Source organism: Macrosteles quadrilineatus, unplaced genomic scaffold (assembly GCF_028750875.1).
Source record: "Macrosteles quadrilineatus isolate MER2022 unplaced genomic scaffold, UCM_ALF_1.0 Scaffold_19__1_contigs__length_3004403, whole genome shotgun sequence".
Classification (NCBI taxonomy): domain Eukaryota; kingdom Metazoa; phylum Arthropoda; class Insecta; order Hemiptera; family Cicadellidae; genus Macrosteles; species Macrosteles quadrilineatus.
Window position 1 is genome coordinate 1562705 of NW_026542612.1, and position 15954 is coordinate 1578658.

General features: G+C 36.8%; 1 protein-coding gene across 3 annotated transcripts in view; it reads left to right on the forward strand.

Annotated features, from left to right (window-relative positions):
* LOC129005284 (DDB1- and CUL4-associated factor 6-like) overlaps positions 1-15954 on the forward strand; it is a 56352-nt gene that overhangs the window by 30274 nt on the left and 10124 nt on the right. For all 3 annotated transcript variants that reach the window (XM_054434129.1, XM_054434130.1, XM_054434131.1), the window contains exons 6-12: positions 2707-2864; positions 3641-3809; positions 5144-5297; positions 9008-9116; positions 9914-10194; positions 13704-13810; positions 14887-14955. In XM_054434129.1, the coding sequence (XP_054290104.1) occupies positions 2707-2864; positions 3641-3809; positions 5144-5297; positions 9008-9116; positions 9914-10194; positions 13704-13810; positions 14887-14955 (1047 nt within the window). The remainder of the gene's footprint in view (positions 1-2706; positions 2865-3640; positions 3810-5143; positions 5298-9007; positions 9117-9913; positions 10195-13703; positions 13811-14886; positions 14956-15954) is intronic.

Consider the following 15954-nt stretch of genomic DNA (forward strand, 5'->3'; position numbering starts at 1 on the left):
GTAATTTGTATCTGTTGTAGTGTTGTTGGTTATCCATACGAAACCTAATCGCGACGAAACCTCTCTATGTCGACCTAATTTAAAGAATGCTTGGAAATGCTGCCGAGTTGCAATGACTGAATCATTACTTTTTTTTAACGACTCGATGACAAACTCGTGTTGCTCAGGTGACCACTGCTCTGTGACTACAGATAATGACATCATGAAGGCTTTCCAACGAGCCTACCCCCAACACCTTCAGACAACCTGTCGCTGCAGAAAATGCGGTTATTTGCCACACTATATTTAAATAGTCTTAATATACAAAAACACGCTCATACAAACATGTACAATGGAAACATATTACCATCAACGTGACTTTATTTTTACCCACTTTTATCTCAAAAATTAAATTTGGATTAAAATTGACTTTTATTTTCCAAAAATACAGAACATTTTTATCTGTGTAAGGAAGTGGTTTGGTGTGTTTGTAAAAATTAGCTGTCCATTAAAAATTATTTTTCTATATATTTATATAAAATCACTGTATCACGATATTATCAACTATATTGTATTTATATTATATTTTTTACTTTGGTGGATTCAGGGTGTCAGTAGTCAAGAAAAACGGGAAAGTCGGGAATTAGTATTGAATATCAAAATGGTCCTGTAAAGTCGGGATTTGGTCTTTAGTTTGATATCAAGGTCAAGAATTCTCATGATTTTGCCATGATTGCGCTAGACGACAATCACGTTTCTGTGACCGCGCAATACCACAATCATGTTTTCGTGACCGCAAGAGATGTTCATGATTTTTTTTTTTTTTTTTTTTTTTTTTTTTCCTAAGACGCTAGGCACGAACCTGGGATTGTTTTTCACATTACTTCAGGCTAGACCTAGGGGTTGCGGCATTATCACTTGGATAAAATCCATTGGTGACTTGGCGGGGATCGAACCCGGGACCTCAGGGACTGAAGTCCCGCGCTCTAACCACTACGCCAGCTCGCTCCCCACGATGGGGTGATAGCACGATGTTCATGATTAAGATCGTGCTAGACGACGATCACGTTTTTGTGAACGCAGGAAAAATTATCATGATTTTCCCGCGATTGCGCAAAACGATGATGTCTACACACCCGTGGAAGGTGTCCATGAGTTTGCTGCTATCGTGGACAAAAAGATGACACAGTGACCGCAGGAGTCAATGATGATGTCCACATGGCCATAGGAAATGTTCATAGTTTTGCCGCAATCATGGACGACGACGGTGACGTTTCAGAGACCGCAGGAGATGTTGATGACATTTCCGTGACCGCGGGAGACGACAATGATGTCTACACGGCCGTGAAAAATTTTCATGATTTTGCCACAATCACGGACGACAACGAAGACGTTTCCGTGACTGAGGCATTCAATGATGATGTCTACACAGCCGCGGGAAATGTTCATGATTATTTCCCCAATCGCGGACCACGATAATGACATTGCCGTGACCGCAGGAGTCAATGATGTTGTCTACACGACTGTGGGAAATGATCATGTTTATGACATTAAGACAGGGGTTGGTGTAGTACAGTAGACCCCCTCTTAACCGACCCTAATGGGACCGGACCTAGGTCGGATAATTCAAAAGGTAGGATAAAACGGGCAATCCCTAAAATCATAACATAATGAAGTGCTATTCATTTAGAATGATATAATCATTATTTTGAAGTCATACTTGCATTATTTATAAAATAAACTACTCTTATCTCCTTTTTCATTTTGATAGAAATGTCACAAATAAACACAAAACACGGTTAAGTCAAATAGGCCTACTTTCAGTGAATATATTATAATACTAGGCAAGAGTCAATAAAATTCCTATTTTAATAACATTACTACTGTAGTGTATTAATTAATGCTTTCCAAATACATCGTAATACAGTACAGAACCTTTTGTCGTCATTAAAGATACAAGCGACAATTTTGTTACAAGACAGGACGTTTATTTATGGCCACTCACTGGGAGGTTCGAGGCACAAAAACTATCTTGACCTTGGAGTTGTTCCCTGCCCTCCCTACAAGTTGCATTGTTTGTTTACTCCAGAGATAAGATAATCAGTTCTCAAAATCGTAACGCACTTTATGATGTTATAAATTTGCCGCACAGATAACATATCTGATCAGATGTGCTCGAGCTACGAACAATGATGACAAACTGACAATAGGCTATGCTATATTTTTTGTGATCAACACAAAATAACTTATTGTTAGTCATATCCTGTGGAGATAAGCGTATGGTTCAGTTCTCATCGCCCAGCGTGGGAGCGGAAATGCCGAGATTCCTAGAAAGCGGCGGTCAAACCGAGCTGCTCTCAAAGCAAGGTCGGTTAAAACAAACTGTATTATTTTACGATCAAAGGCGGATAATCCGATTATCGGTTAATACGAGGTCGGTTAAGAGGGGGTCTACTGTACAACCAAATTATTCTGAAAATTTGGCTAAGCTATAAAAATTGGTATCGGTATCAAGAATCGAGAATTGATACATTTTGGTATCAATACATTACTAATTGTTGAAAAAACTAGTCTTGAAAAATCTAGAATTAGTCTTGAAAAGTCTGGAATTAGTCTTGAATTTTAAAATGGAAATAAACTAGACACCCTGTAGGATTACCGAACCATCCATCCGAATAGCTTTAAACTTTGATCAATTGTCCGATATATGTGTGGGATGTATGACAGGAAGGGCTGGAGGTCGCAGTCCAAGGCCGTTTGTATCTTTCACAGCCCCAGGCATGGAGGACCGCAGTTACCGCATTACATCCCTTGGCTTCTCACCACAGGGGGAGGATGTATTGGTCAGTTACTCCTCAGAACACCTCTACCTGTTCAGCATCAAGGTAGGCCTATTTTAATCACACATTACTCATCTATAATTAATTGAGGTACTAACAGTTAAATGTTCTGGTCTTTAACATTCATAAATGAACAATACATGGAAGTTATACTAACTGACCAAATTAGTTTTTTCCTTGATTGCTCAATATGTTATTAGGTATTTGTATAAAAAAAAAGGTTTTTTTAGAATTTGTAGTTATATACGATTAATTTGTTATATTGTTTCTTGCTCCTACTATTAATTCATTGAGTGCGAGGGGCGGGAATTCTCGTCCCGCTGTACTGGCACCACTGGCAGGGGGCAGGAAATATCGTCCTCCGCACAACAACAACCTTGCTTTAATGTGAGCTCAGCCTCGTACAGGGAACGTTGTTTCCGATTGCAGCTTATTGTGCCAGTTTTATACTTCAATCCAGTATAATTAGTTTTTGGATACGACTTTGAAATCGGTTGAAGGGATTGTTCCAAATTAAGTGTAGTGTGGGGTTTGGTCTTGGATTTAGTGAAATGGAATGGAATAATGATAATAATTACTGCATTGAAGCATTGTGGAAAACCCTAAACTCAAAATTACGCTTCATATATTTTTGTTTATCCTGTTTTTTCCCTCCATTTGGCAGTACAGAGAGCCTGCTGCTTTATTGCTGATTTCTATGGATGCTTTCTATAGATGCTTTCTATGTTTAGTGCTGCTATCTGTTGGGTCCTTGTAAAACTACGTCCTCAACGACTGTCAGATTTGTTTGTATATTCTACTCTCGTTGCTCGGTGTTACAGGACGAATGTTCCACGGAGTATTCTGTTGAAGCCAGTGGAGATGAGGAGGAAGAAGAGGCTTCTAAGCCTATGAGTGGACTTCCCCCTGTGAGGAGACTAAGACTGCGAGGTGATTGGTCTGACACTGGACCTGACGCACGGCCAGAGCGGGATACAGGCAGGTCTACAGGTACAGTAACTATCAGCACACCACCTCTATCGATCACAGAACAAATTGGAACAAATCCTCATCATATCTCCTGTCATTTATTTATTTATTTATTGCATTTGATAAATAATGTTATGTTTGGACACAACTACAGTCGACGCACAGGCTCGCTGCCCATGTCGGCTTATTCCTTATTAACATGTACGCTTTTTTTTTAACATAGATGTAATGTAAAGGTTAATTTTATTTTATTCTTTTGAATTCACTTATGTTTTTTTCTTCCTTTAAATATTTGTGTACATATTATGTAAATAATTTGTTGGAATAAAGAGATAATTCATTCATTCATTCATTCATCCATTCTATTTTCTCAAAAACTTAAAGCTGGGTTTACACGATGCCAGTTGGCGAGACAATTGTCAGGAGACAACTGACTGGCTTGGAATTACTGGCTTCGTGTAAACCCGCCAATTGTCCCGAAATTCAGTTGTCTCCGGGAGTAGACTGAGGACAATGAGCTGGGCCCAGTGAGGCCCCCACCCCTCGAAAACCCAGTTGTCGTGACAATTGGCACCGTGTAAACGGTGTAGAGGCCAATAGCACTGACTTGTCTTTTGACAGTAGTACCCTGGTTCACTGTAAAATGCCTGGGCAAGTGTTGGCCACGTGTGAACAGGTTCTCGTTCAACTTGCCTGGCCTACGACAATTCCAAAACCACGTGATGCCAATTGGCAAAGACAATTGTCTCACCAACTGGCATCGTGTAAACCCGGCTTAAGATAAAGATGGAAGCAGAGATATTGGACGATAGTTGTTTACATCTGAAGCATCACCTTTTTTTGGTACCGGGATAGTTTTAGATTTTTTTAAATTTAGTTGAATATGAACCAGTGATAAATGAAGAATTGATCAGGTGACTAAGAATTTTACTGATATCCCTTTTCACTTCCTTCAACACAGTTACTGGAACCTCATCATACCCAATCAACTTTGTACTTTTCAATGAAAGCAAATATAAGCAAAATTATCTTTTTTGTTTTAACTGAATGTTTAGCTAATGTAAGCTTGCCACCACCTTTTGTGGAACTCTGGGCATAGTAATTACTTATGTAAAAACCTTGAACATTTAATCTTTCAATGAGAGATTTTTTTCATATTGTGCTCACTGAGCACTATTACTTTCACTGGACAGGCCTTTGCACTTAGCACTATTTTCTAAATCAGCAACCAAATGTAGTGGTGTAGACAACGAGTCGTTTTGTCTCCTTTTCAGCTCCACTTACTTGGACATCTGGTTCTGCTGCTTGTTCAGTAGTGCTGTTCATCAATAACCATTAGTATTCTGGTTGTGTAGATGCTGCACAAGCCCGACCAACACTGCACGCCACACTGATGCAGCGAATGACTGATGTATTATCTCGGATGTTGAATGATCCGGCAACCAGGGCTGCTCTCAGTCATGGAGGGGACGATGATAACACAGAGTTCATTGTAGATAATAACAGAAGGTACGTCATGTCATGTCTTTGGCTTGCGTTTTGAGTAAAATCAATGTAGGCCTAAATCGACTATTTTATTTGTAAGTGAGTAGGCCTATGGTATTGAACTAACATGGAATTAAAATATTCTTTACATCAAAACTTAGTGATATGATCCCTCTAGCTGTCAATTACTTTGTAAGGTATAATTCACCGTCAGATGTTTGGTTATTGCTGTGAAGTGGGATCCTCAGACAAGGCTGATGGCATTCTAATCTTATCTGCATACTGGACATGCAATATATAATAAGTTTTAACATAGTAACTAAGTGAAATGTATAATTAAATTTAAAAGTTCAACAAGGCCAATATATAATAAATTTTATATATAAATTATATATATATAATTTATAATATTATATTAGGCCTATATATAAATTATAGTAACTAAGGATGTCGCTTCACATCAAAGGCAAAATGTATAGCAGTGAATTTCATCTGGCAGTTCCTGGAAATAAATAAATATTCAACATACGTTCCGTGGAGATATTCCACTTTAACCTTTTGGGGTCTTTTTAATTCATTACTAGTTAGCCCCGTTAGGCCTCTTTAATCTACTGCCAGCCTGCTCAAGAGGTCTTATTTGATTTTCAGCCAAATAGCATGTTTTTTACTGATATTCAAATATCTAATCTTGTATGCAGCCAATTGTCATGGAAATTATATTTTTCTTGTTCTAAACAAGATATAGAATCTAGAAAAAATAAAGATATACATTGAAAAAAATTTTACATGTATGTATGTATATATATATCCTATTGAAATAAACAAATAAAACGATAATTTATAATTTATACAGTGTTTTTTTTCCATATGTCCATGTATTTTGGGTTCAAATTACTCTAAATAGGTGCCTAATTGAAAGAACTATTATAAAAGTTATAAATTGAACCTATGTATTCAATTTATTAGTTGTACATAGCAGTAAATAAATGTAAATAGACGGCAAATACTATTCGCAAATAAAAGCTAATCTAACAAACTTACCAGTCAGAAATTAAGTTGAACTAAATTACTGGTGTTGGTTAGGCTTGATTCATTGTCTCACTTCCTTATTGACATAAAATTCCACAACAGTTTATGGGATGCTAAAATAATAATTATATACATAGTAAAATTCACAAAGAAAACAAATAAAAAAATTGAAAAAATTAAGTTTTTTCTCCTAAAAGAATTGTTCTAATAACTAAAAGGCCTATTATTGTTTTGTAGTTTATTTTGAATCTAGTTTAGGCCTATTGTCTTGTGTAAGGGGCCTAACTTCAATTTTTGAACTTTTTGTTTGTATGATATTTGTCAAAACAGTTGTTCGGATGAAGTCCGGGTTTGCTAGGACACGTAGCACAGTAAAAACTGGTCTCCTTTCGCCCTCCTGGAACCTTTCTGTTGGAACAAACTGCACAGTCTTTAGTTTTTTCCCCTTCTTGTACTTTCAGGGAATGGTACATCCCATTCAATCTAACACCATCATCTCCTTCTGCAGAGTGGCGACGACCCCGTTTGCGGCTTAGGTTTCGGACATCACCAACCAGTTCTTTTATAAGTTCTTTTCTGTACGTTGAATGGATAACTGGTCTCAAATTGTTTTTTTCTCTTTCAATATTGTACAAAATGAAACTATTTACTATTGACACTTCTAGAATCCAAAAATACAATTTTCTCCACCACTTCAAACTTTTTTTGGCAAAGCCGTAGCTGGTGCAATAATGATCATTCCGGTCGACGCCCCCCATCTTGGCTGTATAGTCACATATTGCTATAGGCTTAGGGATGGTTTCCACAACATTTGTTTTGACAACTCTTCTTATTAGTTGAGTTTTAGGGTTGTGATTCGTACTCATTAGACACACATCCCGCTTATCCTTCCATGCAAGGGCTAGAACATCTTCTTCTTAATGTTTGAACGCAATAACAGCGTGTTTAGCAAGTCGTTTCAAAGCCTTTTTCTTCATACACTTTGGAAGGAGTTTTCTTTTTAAGTCTAAAGTTCCAGTCAAGTAAATGCCTAAAGCTTTTAGTTCTAAGGCAAGGTCTAGGCTTGTGTACAACCGATCGGTATATAAGACGTAACCAGTTCGTTGAGTAGAATTTTGTAAATTGACAACCAATTGGTAGATAATTCTTGTAGTGAATGGCAGATCTGGTCTAATTAGACTATTTGTTGTCAATGATCCATAGTAAGGTATCAGACTGCATACGTATCCATTCAAAGAATCAGCTAAAACATACAGTCTCAGGCCCCATTTCACTGGTTTCTTAGGGTTATACATCTTGAAAGCAACTCTACCCTTAAAACTAACCGTAGATTCATCAGCAGATAGGAACTGATATGGCCTATATAATTCTAAAAACTTGGAACCAACATAATCCAACACATTTCTAAGCTTACTAGCCCTTGAGTGCATTCCTCGAACATTAGGAGAAGGGGGTGATACATGTAGTGCCCAAAATATCTGTAGGTATCTTTTACGTGAAAAAACGTCTTTGAAAAAAGAGCTGGAATCCACCCAATTATCTGAAAAAAAATCTTTCAGGGTTGTCTTGGCTTGTCTACCCATGTTCAGCAACACACCATGAAAAACCATAATTTCATTTGCCGTTACATCTTTCCAATCCCACCAAATACTATTTTTTCTGAGAGGTGTAATTTTGGCTATCTTTTCCTTGATGTAACGATTCGTCTCATTAGCAATTTCCTCAAACAATTCTAGAGTAAAAAACAACATAAAAAATTGTAAAGGTGTGGTAGGCCTAGGCTGATTTTGAGGAGGAATGAAACCACAATTTTCGTTGGAAAAATCATTGATTTGAAAATCTGGGGTATCATCGTCCCAAACATCCCACACATCGTCGGGTGTTGCAACCAGAGGTGATTGGGGCCTACGGCCACGTCTACGTATAGGTTCAGGCCTACCTGGATCTAGATCGTCTTCCACTATTTCCTCTTCAAACTCACTTTCTTCGTGGTCACTATTCTCATTACCACTTTCCACCTCACTATTGTTATCATCGTCGGACAATATAAAATCCGGATCAATGTCGTCGTCGTCCACTTCACTATAACTATCTAACAAGCCATCAATTTCCTCTTCATCAAGATAGTCTCCACCACCACCACTTGTTGACGCCATTTAGACCAGTTTTTATGTAAAACAGTTAAAAAAGAGTTCTTCAATAAACTAAAAAACAGTAACTAAAAACTTCGTAAACATGAACCAAAACATCAACACTACTTTTTGGTTACGACGACAGACACTGTTGTGTTGCTAGGCAGTGAAAGTGAAACAGCGTCGAACAAACAGTCAGCTATTTGCATAGAGTAAAACACGCTTTAAACGCAATACTTTGCTTCTAAATTACTCTCGGCATTATTGTCAGTAGTTCGAAGATCACAGTCCATACAATAAACAGACGTCAGATGGTCAAAACCGAAAATAAAGTGACGTAACATTTTGTCGGACTGAATCCGACAACGGACTGGAACAGCCATATTGCTATGTCGGACTCAGTTCGCCTACGGACCGGAACGGCCATTTTGCTATGTCGGACTGAGTTCGCCTACGGACCTCAAAAGGTTAAAAAGTAAATAGTGTTACAGTATTACATTTTTTTTAAATATCAATAACTCATTTGTTTTGTTTTACACAAACTTAATTTTTATTCTCATCATTGTGTTTCAGTGATCGGCCAGAAGAGAGCTCTGGTGTCAGAAGCCCATCACTTACTGGAAACGATGTACCAGTAGCAGTATCCATTGAAAGAATATACTCAGAATCAAGTTCACAACCGGTATGATAATTTAGTAGATGTAATGTGTCGCCGTTGGTACTTTTTTAGTTGGTACGCCTACCGGTACTTGGTTATGTAGATTCTTGACATCACCTATTGGTCATTATCATCATTGATAATTTCTTATCGGTACCTAATACATAGAGCTTATTTTTGTAAAGTAAGTTACAAATTTGGCTCAGTTGGCATTTGCTTACATGACACTCATATTGTAAATATATGTTGCTTGCTTACTCACAAATAGGTGTATTTTTGTGATTTATGGGTTTATTTGAGGTGCAATGCAGGCAATTTTAGGTTTTAAGTTTATTAACACATTCAAAACCTGGTTAAATGAAGAACTTTGCAGCAGTTGATCATTATAATATAAGTAAGATATAATGGCAGCTAAAATTGTTTGCAAGTAATGCAGTTTGTAATATTGTAAATGAAATAAAGTTACAGTATTGTTAGCCAGGATGACCTGCTGACTAGGAAATAGGGATTGTACTTGAATTTGTAGGGCATGGAAAAGGTTTATGAATTATAAATAAATAAATTTAACGAATAACCATATTCATTATATAAATAAATATAATAAATTTCATGATCATGAAATTTGAACTGTAAATAACTATCACAAAATAGCTTATAGAGGAGGGTACATTTCTAAATGGTGCGTTTTTCCTTTTCTTTTCACTTTGCAGCATCAAGTGCAATAAATGTTTAAAACCTGCTTTTGTTATACTGTCACATGAGGCAATATGTTATAGTAGAGAGTGCACATATCTCAGTAGTGTTTCCCTGTGTTGTATCAGGATGCAGAGACGGCTGATGTGACCACAGAGTCATCACAGGTGAGATGGTCTCCTCCCCTCGCCTCTCCTACCCCTACAGCTGCTGAGGACTCTGTCTCTCTACCATCCTTTGAATCGTCCTTCACCCCTCCTACTCCCCCAACCATCAGTCCCCCAGACAGTCAACCGTCCACGTCTGCTGCTGGTAGTGGTGGTGACGCCAGTACCAGTGGCACCAGGGACCCCAACCTCAGTACTCTCACTGACCAGCTGTCCACCATGCGGCACGGCTTCATTGAGAGGTAAGACCTACCTAAAGGTATAATTTCTGTGTATTTGCAAAATGTAACATACATTACAAATTTTCCATTATATATTACAAATAATGTTACAAATTTTTGCTAACAAATTATGTTTTTGGAATTCTTCATATACAGTAAAGACTTGTTCAGACTTTTGGTGGTGCTGGATTACTGTACTTCTTTTAAAAACACCGGTTATTGTTGCTCGTCAACCGATCGATCTCGACTTTACATTCAACAATGCCAATGCGCAAACATTCTTTGTAAAATATAGCCTGGTAATATATTCAGCCTGGGTCTTTTCTAGATTATAGCGATGGACAATACATTTATGATTCAGAACAGGACGGGCTGGGATTTTTTTCCAGGAAATAATGGGTTGTTTTAAAGATCTTAATTAAATATTCTTGCAGATAGCAGTAACGAAAAAAAAATTATTGGTTCTAAAAGCAATAATGGTAAATAATATACAAATAACAAAATTGGTTAATTAAAAACATTTCATTTTTTGTGTAATTACAGTGAAATGTCAATATAATTATAAAACACTGCTGGCTAACCACAAACGGGTATTATCAAACTGACTATAACTACATTTTCAAAAACTGAGTAAGGTTTTAAGGCCTGATATGGTTACCCAGAGAAAAGCAGTACAATCTTTCTTTATTCTTTAGTAATCATAAATTGTGTAATGTGTACCTATCACAATGTCATCATGACCATAACCATCTCCCACGACCATGGTGCCATGGTGTACTAAAATTCTGACAATGTGTCTTTGCGGTCACAACACCATCGTGAACATGTCTCGCGTTCACGGCGCCATCTTCAACATGTCTTGCGGTTGCAGCACTCAATGTCAAAATGTACCAAGCTCGCGGTGCCATCGTCAACATTTCTTACAGTGGCATTACCAACATGTCTGGCTGTTGCGAAACCACAGTAAACATGTCCCACGGTCACGGAATCATTATCCTCATGTACTACAGTCAAGGCGCCATCGTCATCATGTTTCACAGTAAAGGCAGCCAACAACAATCAACATATGTACTAGGTTTCCTAAGTTCACCGGAACTGTGGTGTACATCTCTCTCTATCCCAGAATTGTTTCATCATCACCATCCCCTGCCATACCGGTGACATCTCCCGCGATCGTGGGGACGTCATTATCGTCATTCGTGACGCAGCTTTAACGCTGACGATCAAAATGAATCCTGTACCGAGAAAATCTCAAATCAAATGTAAACCTGTCCGTATGATCAGGAGTATATTTTCCAAAAAATTTCCAGAATCTTTACCTTTAATTTTATTTTATTGCTTCAAATTGAAAAGTAATTATCCTACAACAAACTAAATATGATTGATAGGTATGTGTGATTAATCGATAATGAATCATAATTCCAATTCGGCTCAATGCATCCAATCTTGAATCGATTCTATGGCAATCAAAATAACTATTTATGTAGAAAAGGGCTGATAAGGCATTCACTGAGACATAGCCTAGATATACAAACTATTTACAAAAATATAGTGAGACAATGCCTAACTATACAATATATTTCAATATCAAAATACAGAAAGACATTGCTTAGCCATAAAATATATTTACGTCAAGATATATGTATTTATACGCAATACATTTTATGACCGGAATAGGATCCCTGAATTGTACGTGATGTAAGGAACCAAGAAGTTTGAATTTTCGATAATTCGCCAAAAACCGCCCGAAATCCCAGATTTTTCTCGTTTTGCGTCATTGATAATTGCTATGGCAGGAACTTAAAAATAATGGATGTTGCCACAATCATAAGAAATGATATGATACTAGAGGTTAAATACCTTTTAATTACCGATAGCGACTGGATAGCAACCGGTTTCAACACTCAAGGTGTCATTGTCAAGCCCTGAGACGTGTTGTCGCTCCTAGAAGGTCATCAGGAAGTCTTTAAAACATACACACAAGATACTAACAAACATTTTTACGAATAAATAATAGAGTATGTTCATGCAACAACACGAATGATCACAGCAAACGTCGGAATGATATGCCGGGAAGATTACTTTGATTTTGCCACGGTGAATTATGAATTTCAATGCTGCGATCAAAAGATATGATTACTGATGTTTCCGCGATCAAAAGATATGAATACTGGCTTTTCCGTGATCCTAAGAAACCTCCACGTGTTTAGTCGTGATCGCGAGAATATCACGGATTTTGCCGCGATTGCATGAGACCAAGATGAAATCTGAATTATTACATGTATAAGAATGCAAACATTGAAGAACAATGGCATTGTACAAGGTGAAACATGTATATTTTTGTCATTATCCTTAATAGGTTTAATTCCTATACTTGATGTCACCACCATCAGTCCCCCAGACAGTCAACCGTCCACGTCTGCTGCTGGTAGTGGTGGTGACGCTAGTACCAGTGGCACCAGGGACCCCAATCTCAGTACTCTCATTTTATTTTTATATTTTTGGTAATTTTTGGCGCCAGTATCCAATTAAAGGATACATGTTTATTGGTTTTAGCGAATTTCCCTATAGGGAAGTAGCTATTACCGTAGGTCTCATGGTAAGACTTAGGCCCGGGACCGATTTACTTTTTCATTTTAATGTCCCCAGAGGCCAAAAACACCATTCGTTCAAATTTTTATATATGTATATATATATATATATATAGGTATATATATAGATTTATATATATATATATGTGTCCGTGAACACGATAACTTGAGTAATTTTTATCCGATTTTGATGAAATTTGGTTTGAAGGTGTAAAGCGGGATAAACTTGAATGAGTTCGCGATCCAGCATGATCGGACCATGGGAACAGGGTTTTATGGGGGGTTTTATGGGGTAAAAATTGGTTTTTCTCACTTTTTACCCTCAAAACACAATATTTCCCAATTTTTCTCTAAACCTTCTTAAAGAGCTTAAAAAAACAAACAATTCAGTATATCAAAGTGTTTTTGTACGGTTATTGGTTACGGAGAAAACTAAAAAAATGGTAAATTTGAAATTCCCATGTTATTCTTATGGAGAATATTGTAAAATGTTGTAGTTTGCTTGTTTATGGATATATTTTGATCAAACTTGGCAAATTTATTTATTTTATAGTAAGCTATCAATATTTTACTAAAAACACACTACTTTATTAGTTTCCTTGTAGCAGCAAACCTAGGTACTCGTTAAACCTAATAATGTTATTTAAATAGATCAATTGAAAATCAATTCGGCCAAATGGAAATTCGCTTAGACGGCAGGTTTGCTGCGGCGGGGGTATTTATTGTTATTTTTATTTGTTTGGTATAGTTCAGTTATCTAAACTTTTTATTTTTTAAATGTATACTTCTTCATGAATAAGTCCAAGCTGGTATAAAAAAGTAAGTTATGCTTATTATAAGCGGAAAATTTTGTCCAGAAAATTTTAAATTTTGAACCTGGAAAGCCTTGAGTTGTCCTCGACACCCTGACTTATTGTGACAATGTGTTTACATATCAAGGCATGGGACGGAGCCTGTAGTGAACCTGATGTACTCAGACAAAGGGATGGACGCATCTAGAATCTCTCTCTCTGTGGCTGACGAAGTAAACCGTGAAACTGTGATAGGTCAGTGGACAAACTGTGGAACCAATCCACAAGCAAGTTGCTAGAAGTTAATAGCACCTAACAATTTCACAATACTAGAAAACATTTTACTTGATCTTTTAACACTCAAAGGAAGCTTCTTCTAAATGAACTGTTGTAGTTTGCTTGTTTTTATTTTGATCAAATTTGTTTATTTTGTACTAAGCCATTGCCATTTTAATAAAAAAAAAAAACCCCCACTTTATTACCCTCCCTGTAGCAGGAAACCTAAGTACGCATTAAAATAAAATTAATGCTATTTAAAAAGGAATTTAGCCTGACAGCTTTAAGGAAATATTTTGATGAAAACCCAACCAAGTTAATTTGCTTGGTTTGTTGGTTTTCTACAGCGGGGATATTGTTTATTTACTGTATTATATTGTAATCTATAAAAAAAAACAACCTGCATGGAAAATATTCTATTTTATTACTGCCTTAAAGATGGAAACAAAAGTCTCTAGATTCCTAAAATAACTTTGGTTAAGCACAATAAAGTTAAATTAAGAGTTTTTGGTAAAGAATTTATTTAAAAAATGTTATTTTTGTTGGATTAAGTATTAAAGAAATTAAAATGTATGATTCTGAAGAATAATGTAGGTTTATGGGGCTTAAAAGTGATCATTTTGTCAAATGTTGGTACAACCTACAGGCTGAACCACAGGCCTGAGGAAAGTGAAAATTTGTAATTAATTATATACCTATTTGACTAATTATGCTAATTATGAGGATGATCTTAATTTCATCCCGAAATATAAAAGTTATTATAAACTTGTCAGTTTGAAATAAAACTTAAAATAGTTTCAACAAAATTTTAGTTTTTTTATATGAAATTTTCCAAAGGTTGCAACGATTTTTACTCGTTGGTAGGTTTGTATCTTTATTTTTTTTTTATCGCCTTCTGCGGAATACGCTGTGACTTGGAGAACTACTGAGCTCATCATAAGAATTCCCTTATGCTGCAATTGTGTCTACCGGTACCGAATCTTATTTGCTCATAGAATCTAATAAATTACTCAAACAGTGTGCTACTTTATGTGATGTGGGGTTTTATTTTATAGACTTACCTGGGCCCAGTTCTATGCCAAGCCCGACTGACTCTACAGCCTCACCTCCTCTGCCTCATCCAGGTAGGTCAGACATCTGCTGTAAACACACAGGTCATTATAGGGCAACGCCGGATATAAGGTGCCGACACAGGGTTCTATATTCCTTTTTACGAATTTTCCTATAGGGAAGTAGCTATTACCGTAGGCCAATAAGGTATAACTTTGTAGATAGGTACTAAAGATCAATTTTCAACTAATAGTAATAGTAAACAATTAGTGTACAAGGTTTTAGGATACCTAAACTTATACATCATGCAAATATCTGCATGCTATATCATGTAAAAATCTGGATTTATCCCCATGAAGAAACGTCTACGTCAATTTGACGTCACGAAGGGCAGGGCCTATACACGGTCGAGAAACAGCCCGCGACTGGAAATTTACCCCCAATATTTTAGAAAATATTTAGCATGTAATTGTTTGCTTATAAAGTGATTTGCCGTACCACGGAATTTGACCCCCGGAAATTTACCCCGAAAATCTACCCCCAGAAATCTAAACCTAGAAATCTACCTCCAGTCCAGTGGTCAAATCAGAAATGCTCGCCCCCTGGAAATTACCCCCCCCCCCCCCCCCCCCGTGGTTGGCTACGTTACCTGTCGGCCAAGATTCATTGTTGTAGTTGGTTTTATTAATTTGTAGGGGTCTGCGGTGCACCGAAAAAGTCGGTACGGTACGGTACAAGCTTAATTACCGTCATCGGTTCGGTACAGCATTTTACACGGTACAAATTCGGTTCGGTACAGCCTATTATAATAATAAATTACTTTCAGTTTACTATCATAGTCAACTGTTGAGTTTTATCACTTTTATTTCTTTACGGCTTTCCCCAATTCTATTTTATCATAAAAATAATAGTTTTATGATGACTGTTAAATGTTATCTCTAACTCAGTCAGTATTTTTGTGAATTCAATTTGCCGCTGGCCATTGTCTACTGCCATAAAACTGTTTATGGCTACATATTTAACTTGTAACTAATCTACAATCTCATTTTATAAGTTAAAATATTTGTTATAGA